Source organism: Lutjanus erythropterus, chromosome 5, assembly GCF_056507025.1.
Source record: "Lutjanus erythropterus isolate fLutEry1 chromosome 5, fLutEry1.hap2, whole genome shotgun sequence".
In the NCBI taxonomy this organism is placed as follows: domain Eukaryota; kingdom Metazoa; phylum Chordata; class Actinopteri; order Lutjaniformes; family Lutjanidae; genus Lutjanus; species Lutjanus erythropterus.
The window spans coordinates 27,415,826-27,438,257 of NC_139321.1; the positions used below are offsets into that span (position 1 = coordinate 27,415,826).

At 43.9% G+C, this 22,432-nt stretch overlaps 1 protein-coding gene across 1 annotated transcript; it reads right to left on the reverse strand.

Annotated features, from left to right (window-relative positions):
• Window positions 1–12,130: 12,130 nt before the first annotated feature.
• LOC146327065 (uncharacterized) lies at window positions 12,131–22,425 on the reverse strand. The gene is made up of 2 exons (XM_084719476.1): window positions 21,555–22,425; window positions 12,131–20,922 (listed from the first exon to the last, which is right to left on the reverse strand). The coding sequence occupies exon 2, from the start codon at window positions 20,841–20,843 to the stop codon at window positions 12,663–12,665; it is 8,181 nt and encodes a 2,726-aa protein (XP_084575602.1). The 5' UTR covers window positions 20,844–20,922; window positions 21,555–22,425; the 3' UTR covers window positions 12,131–12,662.
• Window positions 22,426–22,432: the final 7 nt, after the last annotated feature.

Genomic DNA, 22,432 nt, shown 5'->3' on the forward strand with positions numbered 1-22,432 from the left:
TGACTTGTGGCACTATTGTGGTCAAATTGTGAGGTGTTTTAAATAGGCAAGCCCTGAGATTGGACTGTGGTGACTGATGGGCCACACTTTCCCTTCCTTGCTCTCTGCTTGTCTGTGCTTTTGCGCTGCGATGATGGATGCCCAGCCCTCTGTAAATATAGCCCTGCCCCAGCTAGTTAGCATGGTTGGCATGATCCAGGCTGGTGGTCATACGCTAAATATATATCCAAAATAAATACTTCCAGATTCAATTCTCAACTGTTGTTTGGACAGGCTGTAGCATAATACATCTCACATAGAGAAAGAGTTAGAAAACCATTTTGTAATGAAGCAAAGACCTTGGGTTTAAACATTGCACAATCACAAGGCTTAGAGACATTTTTTAGAGGCCAGTGGAGGAAAACACTGTGGTTCTGCAACTGCCTACAGAAGCTTTGCCCAGCAGTGTGGTGACTGTGGTGGCGAGTCACTGCTGTGGTAACAAGTCATTTCCATGGTTTCCATCCAAACTCTGATTTTGTGTTCAAATGCACTGATACTGTGGAATGGATGCTGTGGGTGGAGAAATGGAGACAGCTAGCCAGCGGTGACCGCAGTGAGTGACGCAAGTAGAGAGGTTGTGATGTTAGTGAGGGACTCAAGAGTTCATTCAGGTGTGACCGTGCAAAATAACCACACCTGCTTCATGAAGTGGATACAGACAAAGGAACAATGGCACTTCCCACAGGTGACCTGTCAACACAGACACTTTATCAGATCAAACAGGCATCAATGTACACATTCACAAGCCGCCACAATCAAATCTGTGAGCTGTTGTCTGAAATAGGCCAGAGGTATTCAAAAGGGGGAAATAATTTTGATCTGGATAAAGCAGGACAACAGCGTCTTTGAGAATGGTTCAGAGGAAGCTTATCAGAGCGCTGCCACCATGACCGCACTGGTAGGATGGAATCTGACTGTGTGAGAGTTTCTATTCTGTCCACAACAATAGAAGGCCTTCACCGCCTGCTCTCAGCCTCCTGACTCGCAGCGCTACAGTCAACCAAACACGTCTCCGGTTTTCCCCACTGCTGATGTTTTGACTTATATCCTATATCCTATCCTAATCACCTATGAGGAGAAATACATGAGAAACTATAGACATGTCAACATTTTACAAAACTAATATCAGGTTTCCTAAACATTGATTGTATGCACACCTGATCTTACCTGGTTGCAGTCACTCCCAGTTTAATCACTTTCATTACCATGTACTAATTCTATCTACGCTTTCAGCATGAATCACTGGGAAATTGGCATATCAAAGGTGCTGCAGTGTTTTCTTTTTAACAAACAAATGTATGTTTACATTCAGTGTTACCAACCAAAAATCATTGCATGTATACTTGAGGTCTAACAAACCTCCTATAAAACAATGCTTAAAACATTTAAAAAGCCAGTGGTTAAAATATTCTAAATCTCAAATTGTTTACATCCATGTTTACGAGCAATTCATCTTCTTCTTCACTTCCTTTCTTGGGACATTTCTGTGTCTCTTCTGTGTGTTACTAATGCCAACTGTCAATCAGTGGACTAGCATGAAGCAGGTGAAAGGAATGTGTATCATGTCACGTACAACCTCTTGCATGTGCATCCATGATACAAACAACATGGGACCTCACTCATAAAAACATTGTTCCATGTCACTACTAGTGGTCAGAAACCCAGCAGGGTAGCTTTAAAAGAGCTATATGTGTGAACTGGCCACCTGTTGAATTTATAGTCCAAACAAATTAGGAGCAGCATATCACCAAAAAAGTTGGGTCTTCATGGATATATGAAGGAGAACTGGATATGGCGTTAGAGGCGGGCCACTGTTCATTTCCATGGGAGCTGCTCAATGGCACATGAAGCCAACTTGCATATTGATCTTCCACATATGCTTCTGCATTGTGCTGCCCATAGAGCCACTGAAGAGGCTTCCTTCAACTGACAGCTTGTTCACACTAGATGCAGTGCATGGTGTTACCAGCTGCTTTTTATTTTGGCACCCACATTAGGAGGTTGGAGCATCCACATAACCTGCATGTGCAGTGCTGCTCATGCACCTGTTGGAGGCTTACCTATATTTTCTGTGTGATGTGTGGGTTTTTGGCAAAAATGCACATTAAAAAAGTCTGTTGTTAGTACATCTGTTGATAGTCTGTTCATAGTCTTATCAACATTATATCAGCAAAAGAGCACCTCTCCCTACAGCACAGTGTCATTGTTTACATCTGTGCAATCTGTCACAGACAGAAAAACGGGTGCAGGGCAGTGTTTCTTTTTCTTTATCTCTTTTCTCTTCTCGTTCAATCCATGCCACCCTCCCTTCCTCTCTGAAAAAGAGGGGAAATCTCTGATTGCCTTCGGAAAACAGCTCTTTTTTCTCTTCCAAACTCTTCTGCAAACTCTGTGTAGAAAGATAAGGCTTTTAACGGCCTCCTGTCAACAGAAATGCAGCCTGTATGGACACCATAGTGTGTGTGAGCTGCACCAGTTCAGCAAAATAGTAGAGTACACACAGGTGTTACCAATGATACTAATTAAAGTCCCATTCCATTTAGTGTAGCAGAGACTTTCCAGTGAGCCGACATGCACAATAGCATCACCCTAACTCTGTTTGACCTGAATGTGACTGAACCTCAATTATTATCATTAACACCTATGTTTATCATATTTCATATCAAAATGGCTGCTGTGAAAAAGGTCTATAGCAGTACTCTGAACTTCTAAATGAAATTCAACCACCATTAATTTCATTACTATGCTTTTTATCTGTGCTTTTCTTACTGCGACACACTGACTGTGTCCAAATGTCTTCTTAAACAAGGGCCTATTGTTTGTCACCCAGCTATCATCATGTATTTCACCCTGCTGAGTACATACCAACCTACATGACATTTTCCAAAACATTTTTGAACTTTTTGACTTCTGATGTTTATTTTTCTTGGTTGGTCCTGGATGTCTTGTCTCTGTCATATAAAAAAATACTGCTTAGTTTTAAATGGAAAGTATGACAGAGAGCTCATTAATCTGTTATCACAGCGTACCTCCACCCATCAACACAATAACAAACATGACATAAGGCTGACTTCAAACACTGATATGAGGTGTTTTGTAGCCATGGTTTCTGGGGAATTCCTTTTTATCTCAAAGGGAAGATTATGGGAGACTTCTTGAGAATAAAAACAGGAAACTGTGTTTTTGATTTACTCAATACTGCTAACCCTGTGTTGCATGCTTTCTGAAAAAACATTACCCTGGCTCAGGGATGGAAAAACTTCACACATAACACCTAACTGATACATGCCACAAACAATCCAGGGGCAAAGACCTGCATGACAAATTACCTAGTCAACAACAGTATTAAGTTGAGTGAGTTCCTGCACGTATTGCTTGTTTGCCTCTCTTTCTGCCTGTCTTGGCTTGATAATGCCATGGTTACTCAGAGCACTGGGATCATCGCGGTTATTAGATCCAATTTAAAGGGCTCACCCCTGCAATTTATTTATGTGCAATAGTCACTTAAAATTGGAGTGTAGAAAATTGTGTCAGTATGAGCAGTTATTGATGTGGTTTAAGATAATAGCATCACACGTATTAACATTGCATCACTAATATTTGTGAAACAAATCAATGTGAATCTACGAATTACTGCCTTTCAGTTGTTTGTCTCCACCAACCAGTCAAGTTACTGCTTACATCCTTGTCTGTCCAGACTCATATAATGTCTGTCATGAAGATTTTGAAAGAAACAATATGTTTATATTAAAGAGTTACTGTACAGTACTGTTTAATCTGCAAACTAAATTATATTTCTGTATTGTGATGAAACACATCAATGTTCTGTGTTAATATTGATAAATCATAATGCATTTATAAAAATCAGCATTTTAGTGTCCTTTAGCTCATTGTTTTGGATTGTAAACATTTCTGGTTCAGTCTCTGGCTCTTATAACTGCTCACTATACACTACCTGCTCAGCTCATGATGGACAAACACAGTTAGGAACTACCCAGTCAACATATAGTGGAACATTTACCAGCTCAAAAGAGGAGTTTGGAATGGGACCATATCAGCTGCAGCACCCGTCACCATACTGACATTCTGACTCGCAAGTACTCAATAGTCATAACACCATTATTATCTGAGTTCTCTGTACTCATAGGTTGGACCACACCCATCTTTAAACTCACTCTTTTTTATCTCAACTATACACCATTTCACGCACCATTGCATCCTGCAGAGTTGTGATGCTACTGACAAAATCTATGCACAGACAGACACAACTCTAAACAAATGCTGATGTTGGCCCGTGTTTGCTTGACACTAATATTATAAAAAGTGATTGTTAACAATTTCAACCTAAAATGGGGACAGAAATCATCATTTGCAGGGAAGGAAACCAGTTAAAGGAGCACAGTGGTACTCTCAGTAAGATCATAACAAAAACAGGCCTGACTACTGAATGCATCTTAAACTATGTGCCCTTTATATTAGCTGTTCTTTCAGAAATAGGGTCATTCTTCCCCAGAAATCTCCAAAAAGGCTCCACCAATCCATTATTCTCATTATTCCAGTAAAGCTGTGAAATCATGGTTATAAATTAGTTGCTGACTTTGTGTATGTGCAAGTTGTGTTTGCCCTGTTTATATTTAGAACTGAGACATTTCACAGGATCCATGAAGCATTTCTACCTGTTACCTTTGACCCACTTCATCAGTGAATAAATAAACTTGATGAACTGTACAAAGTGCAAGCATGACGTCCGTCTCGCTGCCTTTCCTTGACTGGTAATTCGTCACTTTCTATCTCTGCTGCTTGCAGCCACCTCTCTGTCAGCTGTTTGGCACCCTCCTGGTGACGGCCTGTGGTGACGAGTTGCCTGTATATTGATGTGCAGCAACATCTCAAGTCCTCTGAAGCATGCCATAGATTGTCCTGACCATGTTTGAGATTCCACACACTACTTGTTGCTAAAACCAGGGATAGAGATTCCTTAGTGAAAGGAGGGAAACATCAATATTACTGTTCTTCAGAAAACTGATGAGAGGAAACTGACTGATTACTGTTATTGTCTCTGCTCTAATGTCTAATACATGTATTATTAAACATCTGATGTCTAAGATCTGTGAGGCCGGGGCCACCCTCATATGACTCATAACTTTTACCTCATGCTTGAGGAATCCAGTGACCCGTACACACCACCTCATTACAGGCCTGACCACTGAACGAGACCGAGGGCTGATTCCCAGGAGATTCCCTCACATTAATACGTGCCAGACGTCTCTGCTGGGGGCTAACGTCGCAGGAAACTCAATATGGAGAGATAGCAAGCTGGGTTGCACCACCGAGGATTCATTTTTAAATGAATCAAATCATGGTTTAACTTTAAGTTATGTTGCACCAACTTTAAAACTTGCTCAAAATTAGGAAAGATTAAATATAAACCTCAATTTTAAACTCTAAACCCTGCCATGTTTCGTTTTTTTAGTTTTAACTTTGAACTTAAACTTGAACAGTAAAAATTAAAATTGCTGTGTTTTTGAGATAGATTGACAAAATAATCAAGTTCCTCAAGGAAAGTTGAGGGACAGACTCGACTCAGACTTCAGCTTTACGATGCATCTCTTCTTTCTGTCACTCCAGCTGATCCATTAAAACTGACTGACAGTTACTGACAGGCAGTCTTAATTCAGACAACAAAATTTTAGCTTGCTGTGTTATTAAGGAATACAGAACGGCTGAACATTTGCAGTTTTCCTCCCTCTTTTATACTTGGTAGATCCTGACAGCACACAAATGATTATTTTTTGAACTATGTATTTTCATTTTGGTAAGCAAGCATCTCTAAACTGGCTAAATTTTAGATTTACGACAATAAACTTGGATTTGCTATATTTTTAAAAACTAGTTTTGCTAAACTGTGAACTAAAACTAATACTGAATTGAATTCATTCTTTGTTAGTGCAGCCGGAGACGGAGTCACAGTGGAGCGAACTGACATGGCACAGTATCAATAAGAGTTCAGACATGTCATCAGCTCTGAGTGATTAAGGATGGAGGCAGCAAAGAGCTTCTTCCTGTCAATAACTCACCTCTGTCTGTCTCTCTCTCTCACCAGCCACTTACACACTCATGCACTCAGGCTCTCTCTCTCTCTCTCTCTCCTCATTCCTTCCATTCCTCATTGATCTGACATCCAGGTCCTGAGAGGAAGAGGAGGAGGAGGACGGGTAAAGTGATCAGGCTATGACTTCATTTTTTTGGCTACCTCATCCTCAACACTGGATAATGCGAGTGTGTTTATGTGTATGGTGTGTGTGTGTGTGTGTGTGTGTGTGTGTGTCTCGGTCTTAGAGATGAGGACAGACTCATAGTATAAGTAACAATTTCCTCCCTAGACATGAGGGGTCCTGGGACAATAAAGGGACCAGACTAGTCTAGACTAATGATTTCCACTATAAATGAAAACATCTCCTCTTAGAGCTCTTTTTAGTCCATTATAGTGTAGCTGTTGAAACTCATGTCACAGTAATCTCAGCAGTGCTTCTCTGTGTGATTTAGCAGAAGGCCAAAATCAATTATTTGACACAAATGCTGTGGTTACCGTACAGGTGAGTCATCTAACTTTGATCATTTCTGGCTGATTATTATCTGATTATTATTACAGGACTTTGGGTTGAAGCAATCACAGGAGATGACGTGAAATCTGCGCTGTCAGACAGGTAGGCACACCACCTGGTGGAGAGAGGAAGGTCAGTATGACACACAGGGGCGCGCACGCAAGGGGAGGACTTGCAACACGGAGTCATTATTATGCTCTGTGGTTGCTAGGCAACAAGGTGAATGCCGGAAGGCATGGTTTCAGGTGTTCAGCAGCGTCTCACATAGCCTGCTTTCTCTTATCTCCGCTCCTCTTGCTTCACTCACCGCCTGTCACAATCAGCACATGCTCACACAGGCATGCACAGCCTGTAAGCCCGCCCCCTTCCTCCTGGAAGAAGCCTTTTATGGGCATTAACTTGAGCATACAGGTGAGGCAGCCCCTGAGATAAACAGTGAGCTGTGTTTGCTCTCTCTTGTTAAATGGCATTTTTCAAAGTGTCTTCTCCTTTTTTTTATTGCCTGTCATAATCAATGAAGTCAAATTTTCTCTCAGGTGACATCTGGCAGTATCGGCTATAAACAATTTCAAGATCAAGAGCATGTTGAAAGAGCTTCTAATGGGCGTTTTTTCTCTCATTCGAATCTAAGGACACAGTGTGTTGTATGTTGTACAGATTGTAAAGCCCCTTGTGATTTGTAATTTTGTAAAAATAAAAACTGACTTGATCAGACTTGAACTGAACCAAAACTGGTTTTTATACATCAGATAAAGACAGAAAATCTGTACACTCATAACTCAAGTGCATTCCTTTATTCTGACATTTGGTCTGCAGGATTAAAATCAGTAATCATTATGTTGCATGCAAGGTATACAGTGTTTAGTAATAGTGAGTTACAAAGGCCTCAGGAAAGATGACAAATGGCAGATCACACGCATGTGGTTTATCTCTTGTCCAAAATTTCCTAAGTCTCAGTCCTGTTTTGTTAATATGTTAAGAAAAGTCCTCAACACTACATTAAAGCCCTGCTCCCTGATCTTGATAATCTGAAGGTACTCCTTATATCGGCTAGTCTCACCAGAAAAGATTCTGATGTTGCTGTTTTTTGTCTTGCTCATAGCCCACAGACATATTCTGTTACAGTAGAAAAAAACAAATTCACCTTCTACCACAACCTGGATAATTGATTTAATGTCTTCTCCATTGTTAGAAGGTCCATTTTGATGGGTTTCAATTCGCAAACCAGTAAGATTGTACAAGACAGATGTGTTCAATCAGGTGGTTCTCAACAGTGTGAACTTACTAATGCTGGTGGCCTTTCTCAGCTGAGATTGACCTCTCTCAGGATGTTTACAATAAAGGTTTCCAGCCAGTCAGAGGTTACTAATATCAGTGTCTGACCTGGACCAGACATCCAGCTCATGATCAGGCTTCTTCCCTTTGATCGATACACCACACACACACAGACACAGTCATGGACAGACTGACTGACACACAAAGCTATCCTTTATTTTTCTCTGAGTCGGCAACACAGTCATCATTAGCTAGAATGTTACTTTTATACAAACTATTGACATCTAATCTCTGGCCACACAGGCAGAGGGAACTCACTGGAAAATGTCAGGAAGCACATTGCACATTTTATTCCAAACAACTCACTTATCATTACTTAAAACTCTCCCTCTTATCTGGCCGCCTGGCCCATGCCACCCACTCTTTTCTACATTCCTGATACAGAAAGACAATGCAGAGAGGACTTTTCCACTGGTCCATCAGCCCCCCGGTGGGTCTACATCAAACGTGGCTACAGAGTCAAGCTCACCCACTCACTCCTGGGTGCGGCATGGATGATGGGACTCCTACAGTGAGTGTGTGAGAGTGTGTAATCACAATGTGGGGTAGAAAAGTGGTCACAGAACCATAACAATAACAGACACACTGGAAAGAGCCCAGAGCTGTCCTAATGATGTCATGGTGTCTGTTTTATGTGTGTATACGATTGGAATTCGACATAGTCATACGTGATGTGTCTGGAAAATGTTGATTAATGTTAAATGATTATTAGGAAGAAGCTACAATATTATTATAATATCCTAATAATTGGCTAATTAAAAGACACATATAGTACAAGTAAATTAAAGGGACAATTCACCCCAAAATCAAAAAGACCTATTTTTTCTTGGACGCACTTTATTTTAAAGTACACTAATAAGACGTAACAAGCTGTACTTGGTATCAAATTAGACCAAAACTAACTAATAACATGTTTTTTGTTGTTATACAGTATTAGAGCATTTATTAGACACTTTTTGGACTTTCTTAGAGGGTAATTTGGGACACATCAGAAAAGAACTGTACTGTAAACTAAAGTGTTTTATTTCCTACTGTTAGACCCTTATTTGGTCCTTTTTAGCTGGTAAGTGGGTATCACCACACAGACGGAGGTGTACATCTACTCATGGACGAGAGGCTCATGCATGTGTGATGTAAACATTATTGGTGTCCTCCTCAGCTGAGCTGTAATGTTAGCACGATGAAGTTCGGTACTTCCCACATGATGCTGCTCACAACAAGGCCTGTGCATTATCCTGAGTAACCGTATCATGATTTCTAGACAAAGTCAATGCTGTTGAGTTTTTCAAATGTTTTTTTTTTTTTGGTGCTTTGAGCAAAACAAGCCAAGTGTCATTTAGTTCCATTATATTTGAGAGAAGGCAGACATCTCTACAGCCAATATCTCCAAAACTTGGCAACTCACACCAAACATCTAGATGAATAAATAGCACTACTGGTAGGAGAGAAAATGTGTGTTTTTGATTTGGGGGTGAACTGTCCCTTTAAATCAGTGCTATTATTACACTGCTTTCAGACTTCAGCTGTTTGTCTCACCTGGTTTGAAGTTAGAGTGACATTTAGCATACTGAACAATAAAGCCACACTGTGCTGTTTAAAGAAGGTGGTTTTCCGGATTATCAAAAAAAAAACTTTGCTGAACAGGTATTTTACATCAGATTTGACAAGGTCTGAAAAGTTAGATAACTCTGTAAAGCTGCTTATTGGAACAGACCCACAGTGTGTGGAAGTGTGTGTATTTGTCTGGAAGTGATTAGGTGTGCCAGGAGGTTTATACAGATTAGTGTATGTGTTCCTAAGGTGTGTCTCTATAATCGTCAGCCAGGTTGTGACAATACAGGATCAGAGCAATAAACTTACACTAAACATTGCATTCCAGTGACAATTTCACAGGGGGAACTTGTAGGAAGGTCGACGTAGGTCCAGTTTTACTTTCTGTGAACTCTGAGTTAACATGGGGCGATCATTGAAACTGTGTGCTATCGCTGGTGTTTTGTTGTTACATGCTGTTGCTGTGCAATGATTACATTTTAACTGATAAACTTGGCAGCCTCCTTTCTCCTCACTTTTATGACCTGCCATAGTTAGACTTGTTCATTGCCCTCCTCAGTTACACGGTGGCTGGATTAGGCCAGGCTCCTTCTAATCCAGACGTTCTCAAACTTTTTCTTTTAAAAAGTTCAGCTCCCCACCCACCAGATTCTTTAATTATTCATTAAAGGTAGAATCAGTTTGATTTGTCCAAGCTGTTCATAAACACACCAGAAGCTAGCTGATTGCTGAGTCTCATTGCCAGGACATCAAATAGGTGCAGATACAGACACTATGATTGAAAGGGATTATTTTATGTGTGTGTGCCATGCATTGCTTTTAGGGAAAATGTTGAATATGCCTTTAATAAGAGGAATATTAATAATTAATTATTAATTGATTAATTGCCATTAAGATACTCACTAATAGCTTACTTTCAGTCATTCAATCATTATTAATGATTGATCAAATAATTAAGGAAAATGAGCAAAATTTGTAACCCCGATTAAAAATGGTAGGAGAAGTGCGTGCAACGCCCTGCTGTGGCTCTTTGCCCCACCAGAGGGGCCCACCTCACAATCTGAGGACCACTGTTCTCATCAGTAAGATCACAGCCTCACTCTGTCGGTTTAGAAGGCATTCCTAATGATGAACAGTTGTGGATGTGGGTTTTGAAGTGCTGCAAGGTAAAGTAGATTTCCAGAGCTGAAAATGACCCACATTCAGAGACTACACATTTTGCCAGGTGCTGTCAGTGTTATATCCCCTCCAGATGTTAATGAACACGCTCATGTGTTCCTATGGGGCTTTGAGTTGCTTTTGAGTTGCTGCCTGTTTTGTTCCATCAGGCACATGTGCAAACTGAGCCACACAACCACACACACACCTACACACTAAAGCCCCTCACAGCTACTGGTCAGACCTCTCATTAGTTTTACTGCCATCCACATCAAAGAAAGGAAAGACCAATTTTGTCCCTTTGGACTAACAAATTAGGCTCTGGTTTCAGTTTACAAGCTCAGGTTTTGATTAGGAAATCATTTAACTGTTTACTGTGACAGGATCTTCTCACGAAAGGCTAGAGGTGCCTTCAGGATGGGACGTTCTGCATCACTCTGGTGGTCTGTGGCACCCTCCAGTGGTCACTGTAGTATAATGTACAACTGATTGGCCAACAGAGGATACCTCTTTATACTGAACTCTTTCTCTTGCTTACAAAAATCATGGCATATCAATAATTTTTTCAATAACTGTCTGTCCGTATACGTGTTTAAATTGTATTTATTGGAAGACAAATAATTAATGGTTAATTCATTTCTGCTCTCTCTGTTCCACATTGAACCTTACGTTTCCTTGTCTTACACTTTATTGACTTTTCCAACAAATGCTCACATTCTGTTTTGAACTGTTAGTCATGGGGAAAAAATCTTAAACTTAAAAGTTCATCTAAATCTACTTGTGTGCTAATATTTGCTCAGAAACAATCCTTGTTATCTTAAATTAATATGGTCTCTTTACAAGCAAAACAACATTCTACAGAATTCTGCAGATTTTCATTCTGGGTGAAAACTATGAAAAAATCTGCAGATTCCAGTATTATTTCAGTATTATTATTATAAGGCTTTTTGCCTTTATTAAGATAGGACAGGTGAAGAAATGACAGGAAAGGGGGAGAGAGAGAAGGGATGACATGCAGCAAATGTGCTGCAGGTGGGAATTGAACCAGCAGCCGCTGCAGAGGACCGATAGCCTCAACTCATGGTGCACACTCCCTACCAACTAAGCTATAGGGACACCCCAATAAGCAATATTACAAGGAAAAGTTCATTTTTGCTGTTGCATACTATCAACAGTGACAATGACAATCAGAGAGAGAAAGAGCTATGGAAGGCAGCTGAATAAAGTGTTTTCTGCAAAGCTAGTTTCAAATCAGAAGCTGATATATTAGTGGAAATACAGTATATGGCAATAACTTCCTCTTAGACACTCTGGACACTCACCAAAACCTCTGAGTTTTTGTTGTAACTGTAATTCAGATTGTTAAACAGTAAATAACTGTTGAGATTGTGAAGTGTAGAAAGAATCTATAAATACATTAAATCGTGCAATAAGAGCAGTGCATATGTGACATATTTTATTGGCATTGTTGTTGCAAACATAATGTGCACAAACTCACTCATCCAATATTAGAGAAACACAATAATAAAATAAATACGAGGTTTTTCAAAACAGTACTTTCAAGTTTTTTGGAGATATTTGTTCTTAAAGTACACACATCAATATACCAGTAAACCAGTGGATTTACAGTATAGTGCCTGTGCATTACTGGTGATCATATAGTATGATGTTCTTACCCTGCATCAAAAATGACAAACATTTTAATAGACCATTTTAGATTTATGAAATAATCTTAAGAACACCACATAAAAAGGCTCTTGTGTTTTCAAAACTGTTAACTCAAGAATAATGTATCTTGTTAAAGAAGCCTAGCACAGAACAAGCACCAGCAAATAAACAACCAAAGAATTGCTGTCTTCAGTCGCAATGTGAAAACTCAAATAACATTACAGGCTAACATTAGACACCCCCTTTATACACTGTGTATTTAAAACCCAACAGGCTCCAGGAAGGCGGCCTCTATCCTCTATTTCAGGACCTTTTCCCCCCTGTTGGCGGGAGGTTGGGGGGATGTTTGTGGTAATAGTCTGGTGGGGTGGGATTGGGGCTCGCATTCATCCCTGTAGGGACATAATACATACTCTCCAGGTAGCTCTGGTCCAATGGTGGGTGGTTCTGGGGTTCTGGCTTGGGTGCCTGACCAGAGGGATTCCTGTAGCCGATCACAGGCCCACTTGGGTGCATTGTTGCTGCGGCAGAGGCCTCAGGATATCGAGGTGGCTGGGGCTGTGCCTGGGGATGGGCTGGAGGAGGAGGAGGAGGAGGAGCGGCATAGGGCATGTACTGTGGAGCAGGGGCATACATGTTAGGGTTGTGAAGAGGTGGGTAGGGGGCTGCTGAAGGAGGATACAGGCCTGAATGTGACATTGCTTGCTGCGGGATGAGAACTTCCACATATTGGCCAGTCTCTGGGTCAAACAACATTTTCCTCAGCGGCTGTACAGGCACCTCAATGTAAAAGTACTTCCCTGTCTCAGGATCCAGGAGCACTCTGCGAGGTGTCTGTCCATAGCTAGTTTCTGAGTACAAACTAGAGCTGTCTCCCCCATATTCTGAGCCATAGGAAGGCCCCAGGCTTTGAGAGCCACACAAGTACTGGGGATCAATAGGAGGAAGGCCAGGAGAGTGGCTGTGGCCAGGATCGCTGTAAGGAGCACCAGCCATTCCAGGTGGCTGTTGCTGGGGGGATCTGTGGACAGGCGGTCGTCGAGAGTCAATATGTTGGGGTGGCTGCAATGGTCGGTCAGCAGGGCAGGTCTGCATGAGCGATGGGTGGGGAGGACAGGGAGGAGGTTGGTGGAGAGACTGGTACATGGCTGGTGGCTGACCTGGACCAAAAGGACTTGATTTTGGAGAGCTGGGTTGGTAGTTAATCTGCTGAGGGTCCGGTTTGCACTGGTGTGGGCGGAGAGGGGGCTGAGCCACTGGGTAAGGTAGTGCCTGGCCTGGAGAGTGTGCTGGGGCGGGGGGGGTGAGGTTATGGGGGCTGCGGTGATGGTGAGGTGGAGTGAGACCAGGGTGGGAAGGGCAACCAGCTGTGCAGGAGCAGGGAGGAGGGCGGGAGGAGGGTTGATAGCGATTTGACCTCCTGGGGGTCAGATCTGGCAGCATGAGGGGACTGAAGCTCTCTCTTTCATCGTAGCTCGGAGGGTCATCTGAGGCATAAAAGCGCAGGTCATCTGTCCTTTGTGAGCGCTCACTTGAGAGTGATCTGCGAAATGCCTGGTGTGTGTATCCTGGCACTTGTGTTGTGGAGACAGCAGCGGGTTGTTTTGTATTGTTTGAAGTCACCGGCATTGCTTGTTCATGAGGGTGTGCTGTCCTGGGATACTGTGGTTGGCTCTCTGTATCCAAAACAGCTGGCTGGCTTGGCTGGTTGGCTCCGGCTGAGGCAGGTGCAGGGACTTGGGTTGATTTTGGATCAGACCCTGGACCTGGAGCTGAGGTTAAAGCTGCACCAGTGGCTGATGTTGGACCTGTAGCTAAGGTTGTGGGCCTCTGTGTGTAGTTACTACTCTGAGGTGGGGCTCCTGGCTTTTGCTCCTCACATCTGTCATGAGATGCCTCTGTCTCTGATGGTGCTGTGGATTGGTTTGGGACATTGGGGGTGGTGGTTGCTGTTGTTTTACAAGATGGAGGTTTGAGGCTGGATACTGCAGATACAGCTAATTTTCTTGTATAATTTGATGTTGATGATGATTCATTAGAGATCTTTCTGTAGATTGTTGGTGAGGACACTACGATTGTTTGACACCTCTCCTCACCTTGTGGTTTTACAGTTGATGTTGTTGCAGATGGTCTCGGTGCCTCATTTGGCATTGATCCTATATCTGCAGGTTTGAATTTGCAGCTTGGTTTTGGAGGCACAACCGGCTTTTGAGAATTCTTAGCTATAGATTTAACCTCAATGGTTTGAGGCCTCTTGTTTCCTGTAGCATTTGTGGGCATCTCTTGTCTCTGTGTATCTTTAGACAGTGACTTAACTTCAATTGGCTGTGGTCTGAACCTCCTTATTGCAGGAGACCTTGGCGGAAAAGTTGGATCTAGTCTTTTCACTGCTTCAAAATCTCCTAGCTCCTTCTGTTTGGTGAGAGGTGGTGTTTGCTCCAGCGTATTCCTTAGCGGAGAAGGACTTTTTTGCTTTGCTGTGTCTTTTACAGTAGGCTTAATGCCAGCTCCCTCGTCTTCTCTGGTCTTTGTAAGGGTATCTGTGCTGTCAGACACAGCTGCCGGGCCAGATGTGGCAGATGAGGAGGAGAATGTCCTCTCTCTATGAGACTCAATCAGACCTCCATCTGAAGAGGTCTGAAGGGGGATCTCCAGGCAGTTCACATGCTTACGAGGAACACCTTTACCTCCAGCTCCATTCTGGTTGTCACCCACCACTGCTCCAATGTCAGCTTGGTAGCCTTTCTCTTTTAATAACATGGAAACTGAGTGGCCACCACTACCATGGGTGCTGCCAGGTGTAGTGGGTCCAGGTGAAAGTGAAGCAGCTGGAGTTTGGAATGAGATGGGAATCTCTTCCTGGGCTGGAGATGTCTTGGTCTTGCTGGATCCATCCCTTATCAACACTACAGCAGTGGACACCTCTCTTTCCTTACTGGGCTGTCTGGGGAGGCTTCCAAGCATGGGAGGTTTTCTGTCTGTTCTAATTATCACAGGTTTATCCTCGTTGTCTAGTGATTTCTGCATTTCTGTCATAGTCTCTTGTGTTTCCTCATATTGACATGACTTGGCACTTCCTGTGTCTCCTGTTGTGTAATTCTGAGTGTTTGCATTCAAGGATTTCTGTGCTTCTACCTCTGTGACATGCTTTGGAGGAGCCTGGGGTTTGTCACCCAGGTTCTCTGAGTCTTTTGTGATGCACGCCATTTTATTTTTGTCTTCTTTCCAGCAAACAGCCTTGTATTCTATTTGCATGGGCTGTGGACGGGACAAAGGATTTCCTTTGCTCTGAGGAGGTGGAGTCAGAAGTTTTGAGTCTTTCACCTCTTGCTGTTCCCCTATCCTGAGCTCCTCTTCCCTCTCCTCCCTCCTCATCTCCTGCCTTACCTCCCTCTCCTCCCTTGCTATGACCTCTTTCCTCCTTTCCTCTTTTATTTCTTCACTCCTTTCCTCATTAAATATTCCCATCCTTTCTTCATTTAGATTTGCTGTTACTGCAGCACTAGTTGCCTTGAAGGAGAGATTATATGTATTTTTCACAAGTCGCCTTACATCTCTAACTTTGTGAAGGGGGACCTTAACTTGATTATTCCCACTTCCCTCTTCTTCCTCTGTTTTCTCATCCACACTGGTCTGTACCCTTTCATCTCTTTCTCTGTAAGACATGTCTAATGAAGAAGCCTCAGGTTTGTTTTCTGCCTCAGGGGTAAGACAGACATTCAGTGACGCTTTCTTTTTCTCCACTGCTTTGAATGTAATCTCCTGTGTTTTTGACGAGTGTATGCCCTTGTCACCGTGTTGCAGTTGTTTATGGTCCTCTGTGTTTTCACATTCCTGGTCTCTATTTGTCGCTCTGGCCTGCATGCTGCTGGCTCCAGTGGCAGAAGGAGCTCCTGTGTTCCCGGCAGTGGCATGTGCTGAGTCACCAGCCTCCCTTCCGTCCCATATTTTACTGTCATCTGCTTGTTGTCCTCCAGTTCTTGACTGTTTACTATCCAATGGCACTTTCAATTCTGATTTCATTTCAGATCTTAATGAGGTTGCACTCCTGCTTTGAGAATCAGCCTCTTCACTCTCTGACAGTGAAAAGGTAACACTTCTGCTGCTGCTCGATGAACTTGGCCTGTTACTGGATCTCACTCCAAAGGTTTTTTGAGGTTTGGCTTCATCCTTTGTGCTTGGCTCTCCCCTCAAAGAAAAAGCCTCAGATGAGAAACTATAATCTGACTGAAGACTGGAACTGAGATTGTGTGCATCAGGTTTTGGGGACTCTCTAAGTGGTGCTACAGCAATCTCTGTTCGTGGGCCGTTTTCCTCAAAAGCGGGGCTCACTTCCTCTCCTGCCTGCTCATCAGGTTGTTTATCAACACTTTGCATCTTCTTGGACAACACACTCTTGATGAGACAAGTGGCCATCTTGGTTTTACTGCATGTTTCATCTAGAGAAGCAGACTTCTGGAGTCTGGATTTTCTTTCATTTTGTTGATTGGGCTCAGGGCTGCGCTCAGAAGTGTAGCACTCTTGTAATGCTGCTGGTGTACTGTGTTGTCTTACAAATGTCTCTCTGGAGTGACTCTCTAGAGAGGGGCTTTCCCCCATCACTGGTACCCCAGGACTACTATTTTCACTGCTCTCATCCTGCTTCCCTTCAAAAGTATCCTTTCTCTTCAGCTGGATCTGTCTCTTTGGCACTCCTCTTCTCACTTTCCTGGATTCCTCTCTTTCAATGGCCACATCTACACACTCAAAGCTGCCCAGTTCATACCGCCTTGATGGATCTAAGCCATCTGAGTAGTATGCAGATGGCTGCTGGAAGCAGAGTTCATCATTGTCCAGCTTTGGAGCAGAACCCCGGAAGTCAGCATAGGCCGGCCAGGCAGCACTGAGCCCAGCTGGGCTCTCCTGGGTAGATGGTTGAGAAATGTTGGTAGATGAACGGTGGCTGGAGTTGTACATATCAAGGTAATCTACCTCAGGACTTGACAGGCTGCGGAAAGCCACATCTGTAAACCACTTCACCTCATTGTCTGCCTCATCAAGTTCACTTCCCATGCTGGAGCTGGAACTCCGGCCGGGCCTGTTTACAGCCACGCGTCCAGGAGCACTGTTCTTGTTCTGTGGTGCGGGAGGATGAAGCCGTCTGCCAGAAACACCACCCCTGGAGTCTTGTTGGGAAGCAAGTCTAAACAGACTCTGTTGTTGCTGTAGCTGTCTGGTGGCAAGCAAACTCTCTGAATAGGAATGCACTGCTGGCAGTCCCTGACGGGTCTCTCTGCTTGTGGGAGCTGCTCTGCGACTCGCAGGCCCTTTTCTATTCCTGGCATTGAATGACAGCTCAACCTGTTCCCCTCTGTAACTGGCGTCCCCCTGCCACCCCTTCCCCTTTTCAGGAAGCCACTCCTCCCTCTTTCTCTCTCTCTCCATCTCCCTATCCATTTGCCTCTCCCTACCTACCTCTTTATCCTCCTCCAGCTGCATTTCCCTCTCCATTTCCAACTGCGTTCCTAGCCTGACCCAGTCAGCCTGGCTATTATTGTCAACAGGGTCAACATTGGGGCTTTCCCTATTTGTCACTGCTTTCTTAAAATTACCACTCGGTGAGGATGCTACAACCTGAGAAGGGCTGCGGCTTCTGTTCTGCCAGTGTCTGTGTGGTTTCTCAGGGGCTATTATGTGGACAGGTGTAAACCTGGTGAGTGGCGGAGAGGGAGTCCGCCTTCTGTTTCTGTTCTGGGCCATGTCCTCTGTGGACCTCTCTATGTTTTCACGTCTAACACTGGTTGACAGCTGTCCTTTCGTCTGCTCACGTGTACAAGATGATGTTAATGAGCTACTGCTTTCAGGAGTCAGGGAATACGTTGTGGACTGAGGTTTCAGGTTTTGAAGTCTCTGAACAGGTGATTTAGATGGAGCCCTGTGGACAGGGGAAATGCTGGGACTCTTGTCCTTAGAAAATAGAATATTAGGGGAAGGACTCTTGTTTACAATGGGAAGATTATTGTAAGTTTCTTCTTTCTGAAACAAGGAGGGGTCAATGGCTTGTTTTTCTTTAGAGAATACGACTACACTTGAGTTTGCTTCCTTGGGTGCTGCTTCTCTGTCTGTGCTGTCTACCTTTTCCTCAGCTAAGACAGGTGAAGCAGATATAGGTGAATGGTCTGACACAACTGGTGATCTGCTTTTGATATCAGCTACAACTGAACTCTCTCCTCTGTCTAATTCAACTACAGGCGACACAATCTCTTTGGCCAAATGTGTGGGGTACTGTGTTTCTATAATATCAACTGAGGAGGAATCCACCTCAACCTCAGGTGTGTTTCTTAGAGGAGGAGTAGGCTGTGTACACTGAGGGGTGTACTCTGTACAGAGGCTTGCTGGTAAAGGCTGGTGATACCTTTGCTCAGGAGATGGGGCAACAGGTGATGACTCTTTACTTCTGTGCTGGGGTGAAGGACTTTGATACCTGTCAGATGAAGGGGTTAGATATCTTGGCTCAGGTGAGGGAGTGTGATGCTTTGGCTGGGGTGAAGGTGTTTGGTACCTGGGTTGATGAGTTATTTCAGGCTGTAGGACAGAACTTGAGAAGCTTAATATATGAGGTGAGTCTCGTGGTGTACCAGTGGACTCTGCTCTACTGCTCTGTATACTGTCTCTGCTCGGGGTAGGGCTCCTTGCATCAGGGGTCACACGTGTCCTGTCAGGCTCAGGGGTGGAGAGCCAAGAGAGCTCAGGAAATGGGGGCGTATCCCTGTCCTCGGGCTGAACAACAGAGTAAGAGATTCCTGTGATGTGAGGGGATGAAGTGAGGCTTCTTGATGAGGCAGAGTCAAAGCGAGGCTCTAACAAAGGAGAGGCTGACGTCTCCACTTCAGAAGACTGCTCTCTCCTATGGACCTCAGGTGAGGATGCTGTAATCCTGATTTCAGGTGAGGGAGCAGTATATCTGCGCTCTGTGGGAGAGCAGTTCCTCGTAACTTCAGGTGATGGAGATAAACTATAACTTACCACAGGTGAAGATACCTGGGTAGGTGTTGAAGGTGTTGAAATGTCTCTTATTTGATGTGAGGGGTCAGGAGAGGGAGTTCTTGTTCCGGTTCTAGCTGGTGAAGCAGCACAGAGCAGGCCAGGCGAGGGAGCTGTGTTTCTTAATTCAGGTGAGACACTCTCCACGAGCTCAGGAGATGTTGCTATTGAAATGACGGGTGAGGGAGGTGTGTATCGTGGGGCAGGTGTAGATCCTGTACTTGGAGGTTCAGCTGATAACCTTGCACCTTGACTCTCAGGAGTTGTTCTGGAGTCTCTCCCTGCAGTGGAAAGATCTGAAATCAGCTCAGGCGTGCTGTTAGAGTCTTCAATTTCAGGTGTGGAGCCTCTGCTGAAGAGATCAGGCAGGGAGACCCTCCCTCTTGGGTCAGGAAAAGGAGATGATGATCGAGTATCAAGGGAGGAGGGCCGATTATTCAGCCCAGGAAAGACCAGCGTTTCTCTTGATTGGGATGACAACTCTGTACTGCTGGGTGAAGGTAATGGTGATGAAAGGATGGCTCTCGATTCTGTAAAATCCAGAGACAAATCTTTTGATGTGGGCTCAGGTGAGGGACTGCTGTGTTGATTAAAGCAGCTGTTCCTTGGCTCGGGTGAGTCTTGTGCTATCCTAAACTCAGGTAGAGATTGGGTGTTCACTGATTCAGAAGAGGATGAGCTAACACAGTTCCTCGGCTCAGGGGAGGGGCTTGGAGTTAAAGACTGATGTGAAGGGCTGTTAAGTCTATCTTTGAAAGAAGGATTGATTCCCCTCAATTCAGATTCTGAATGTGTTTGTGTAGGATTAGGTGGTGATGGTGAACATCTTTTTTCAACTGAGGAAGAAGATAAGGATGATGCTGCTCTCTCTGGACTCAGGGTATAGGGGCTGCGGTGTCCAGGAGAGGGGATCCTCTCTCCAGTGTTGAGGACTTGAGATGATGGGCTAGCTGCACTAAAATGAGGCACTGGTGACTTGCTTTTTGGCTCTAAATTTGGGTTACTGTCCTCAGAAACTTCTGGATGCCCTGAGCTCAGTCCCTTGTCCTCTGGCTGCGTCCTCTCTGAAGACTCACCCTGCAATGGGGGGCTGTAAACCCTTTCTCTTGAATCTTCAAAGCCCTCCTCTCCTTCACTGGAGCCTGGTGCAGTGTGATAAGAGCCTGAGTCGTTCTGGTCATCCCCCAGGGGTGATGCAGCAGCTGTCCCGTTCACCTCCCTCGGGGAAGGGACAAAAGTCCTTACAGCAGGGCTGCTCGAGAGGGAGGGTGGCTCACAGTCGTCTCCAAAAATGTCACAAAGGCAGGTAGTCTCAGAAATTGCACTGCGCTGACTTGGGGCGTTGATGATATCGAAGATTTCAACGTGGTTGGGGGTGCCGTCACGATGACACAGGGAAAAGGTACGGGGCGCACTGCGCAGGAAGGAGTAGCTGTCCCCTTGGAGAGTCCAGCTGTCCATCGCTCGTCCACAAGCTCCAAATTCTCACTGTGGCCAGTCCAGTCTGCTCCTCTGGTCTGCTCTGGGCTCTGTTCCTGGACTGGAAATGAGATATGGTCACCTGGAGGGTGTGTAGCTCATTCATTTATATCACCACTAACAGTGATGAATATCACTGAGGCAAAGCTTATTAATAGCAGATACAGAGGCTAAAATTGCTAAATAATTTAAATGAGGCTAAATCATTGTGCTTTGTTTCTCTTTTGTTAGCTTGCAAACAACAAATTTAGCTTTAACCCTAAAAGTTTCTGAGAATACCATGCACAGACATATTGTAAACCTCCAAAAGGGGTTCAGGACACAACTATAACTCTCTCACTGTGGCTTTTAAAAGCAGTAGCAAGCAATCTTAAAGCAACTAAATGCAATATACACACATTCATGTCAATCTGACTAAAAATCTGTAGTTGATACCAGAAATTTATATCCTCTACATGCAAATAAAAGCTCACAAGATTTCATTAAGATATATAGTAATATGACATGTAACTTATTTTGAATAACAAATACTGACATTTTCTTACATCCAAGAAAATGACCATATTTAAATTACTTCTGCACAATACATACCCTCTATCTAAACTTTCCACATTTCTTTGCTGTAGGAGTGACAAGAGAAAGAGAGCATGCTCCCTGTGCAAAGAGACCTGACAGAATGAAATGATACTGTACCTTTGGCCAATGATGAGGCTTTCCCAAGGGCATTGAGTTCCTCTGTGTTGCAATATGTTCTCTTCATCCAACAACTGACTTTCAAAATCTGCAGCTGAGTCCAGGACTGAGCAGCTCCACACAGCTCAGTCTGGCAGTGCCACACTGGCTGGACTACTTCAGAACGCAAGAGGCACTGCCATGGATCAGACTTGAATAGAAAAAGCCAAGAGGGACATCTCGCTCAGACAAGTTACATCCTCCAACGCTCCCATCTCTATTTCTGCCCCCTCCCATCTGAGTTGGCTTCGGGGAAATTGCTAACTGAGCCTAACCTGGATCTTTTTCCTTGTCCAGGCTGGGGTTTGGTTGGACATTGGCCTTCCTGTGTGAGCTGGGCTAGAGAGCAGTGCTGGGGGTGGGTGGGTTTATAGTTAGCAGCAGGTGCTGATCCGGCCAGGACGGGTGAGTGCGCCTGGAATCTGACACTTACAGCCAGCTCAGTCACAGGGCTTCTCTATATATAGACCCATACTATCAGGGCCAGATAGCTATAGCTTTAGCTGTTTGCCTGAGCATGCTGGTGGGAAAATAAAAGGGAAATATGGAGCTAAATGTACAGCCTATACATTGTCCACTTAAACAATAGATATGAGGTTATACTTAACATTCAGGGTGAATTCAATGTATGCTTGTTTGTATGTGCAAGTCTGTGTGTGTGGATGCTAAGCTAAGGTGTAGCTGGGATGCAGCAGGTCAAAGGTTGACAAAGACCACCCATCTTTGAAAGGTCATACGTAGAGCTCCTGTGTGCTGCATGGTAACTAGCAACACTTGTATAACATCGGTGAAGTCTTCTCACATGTTTCAAGTCACGTTTTTCCTTTTAACATCTGGAT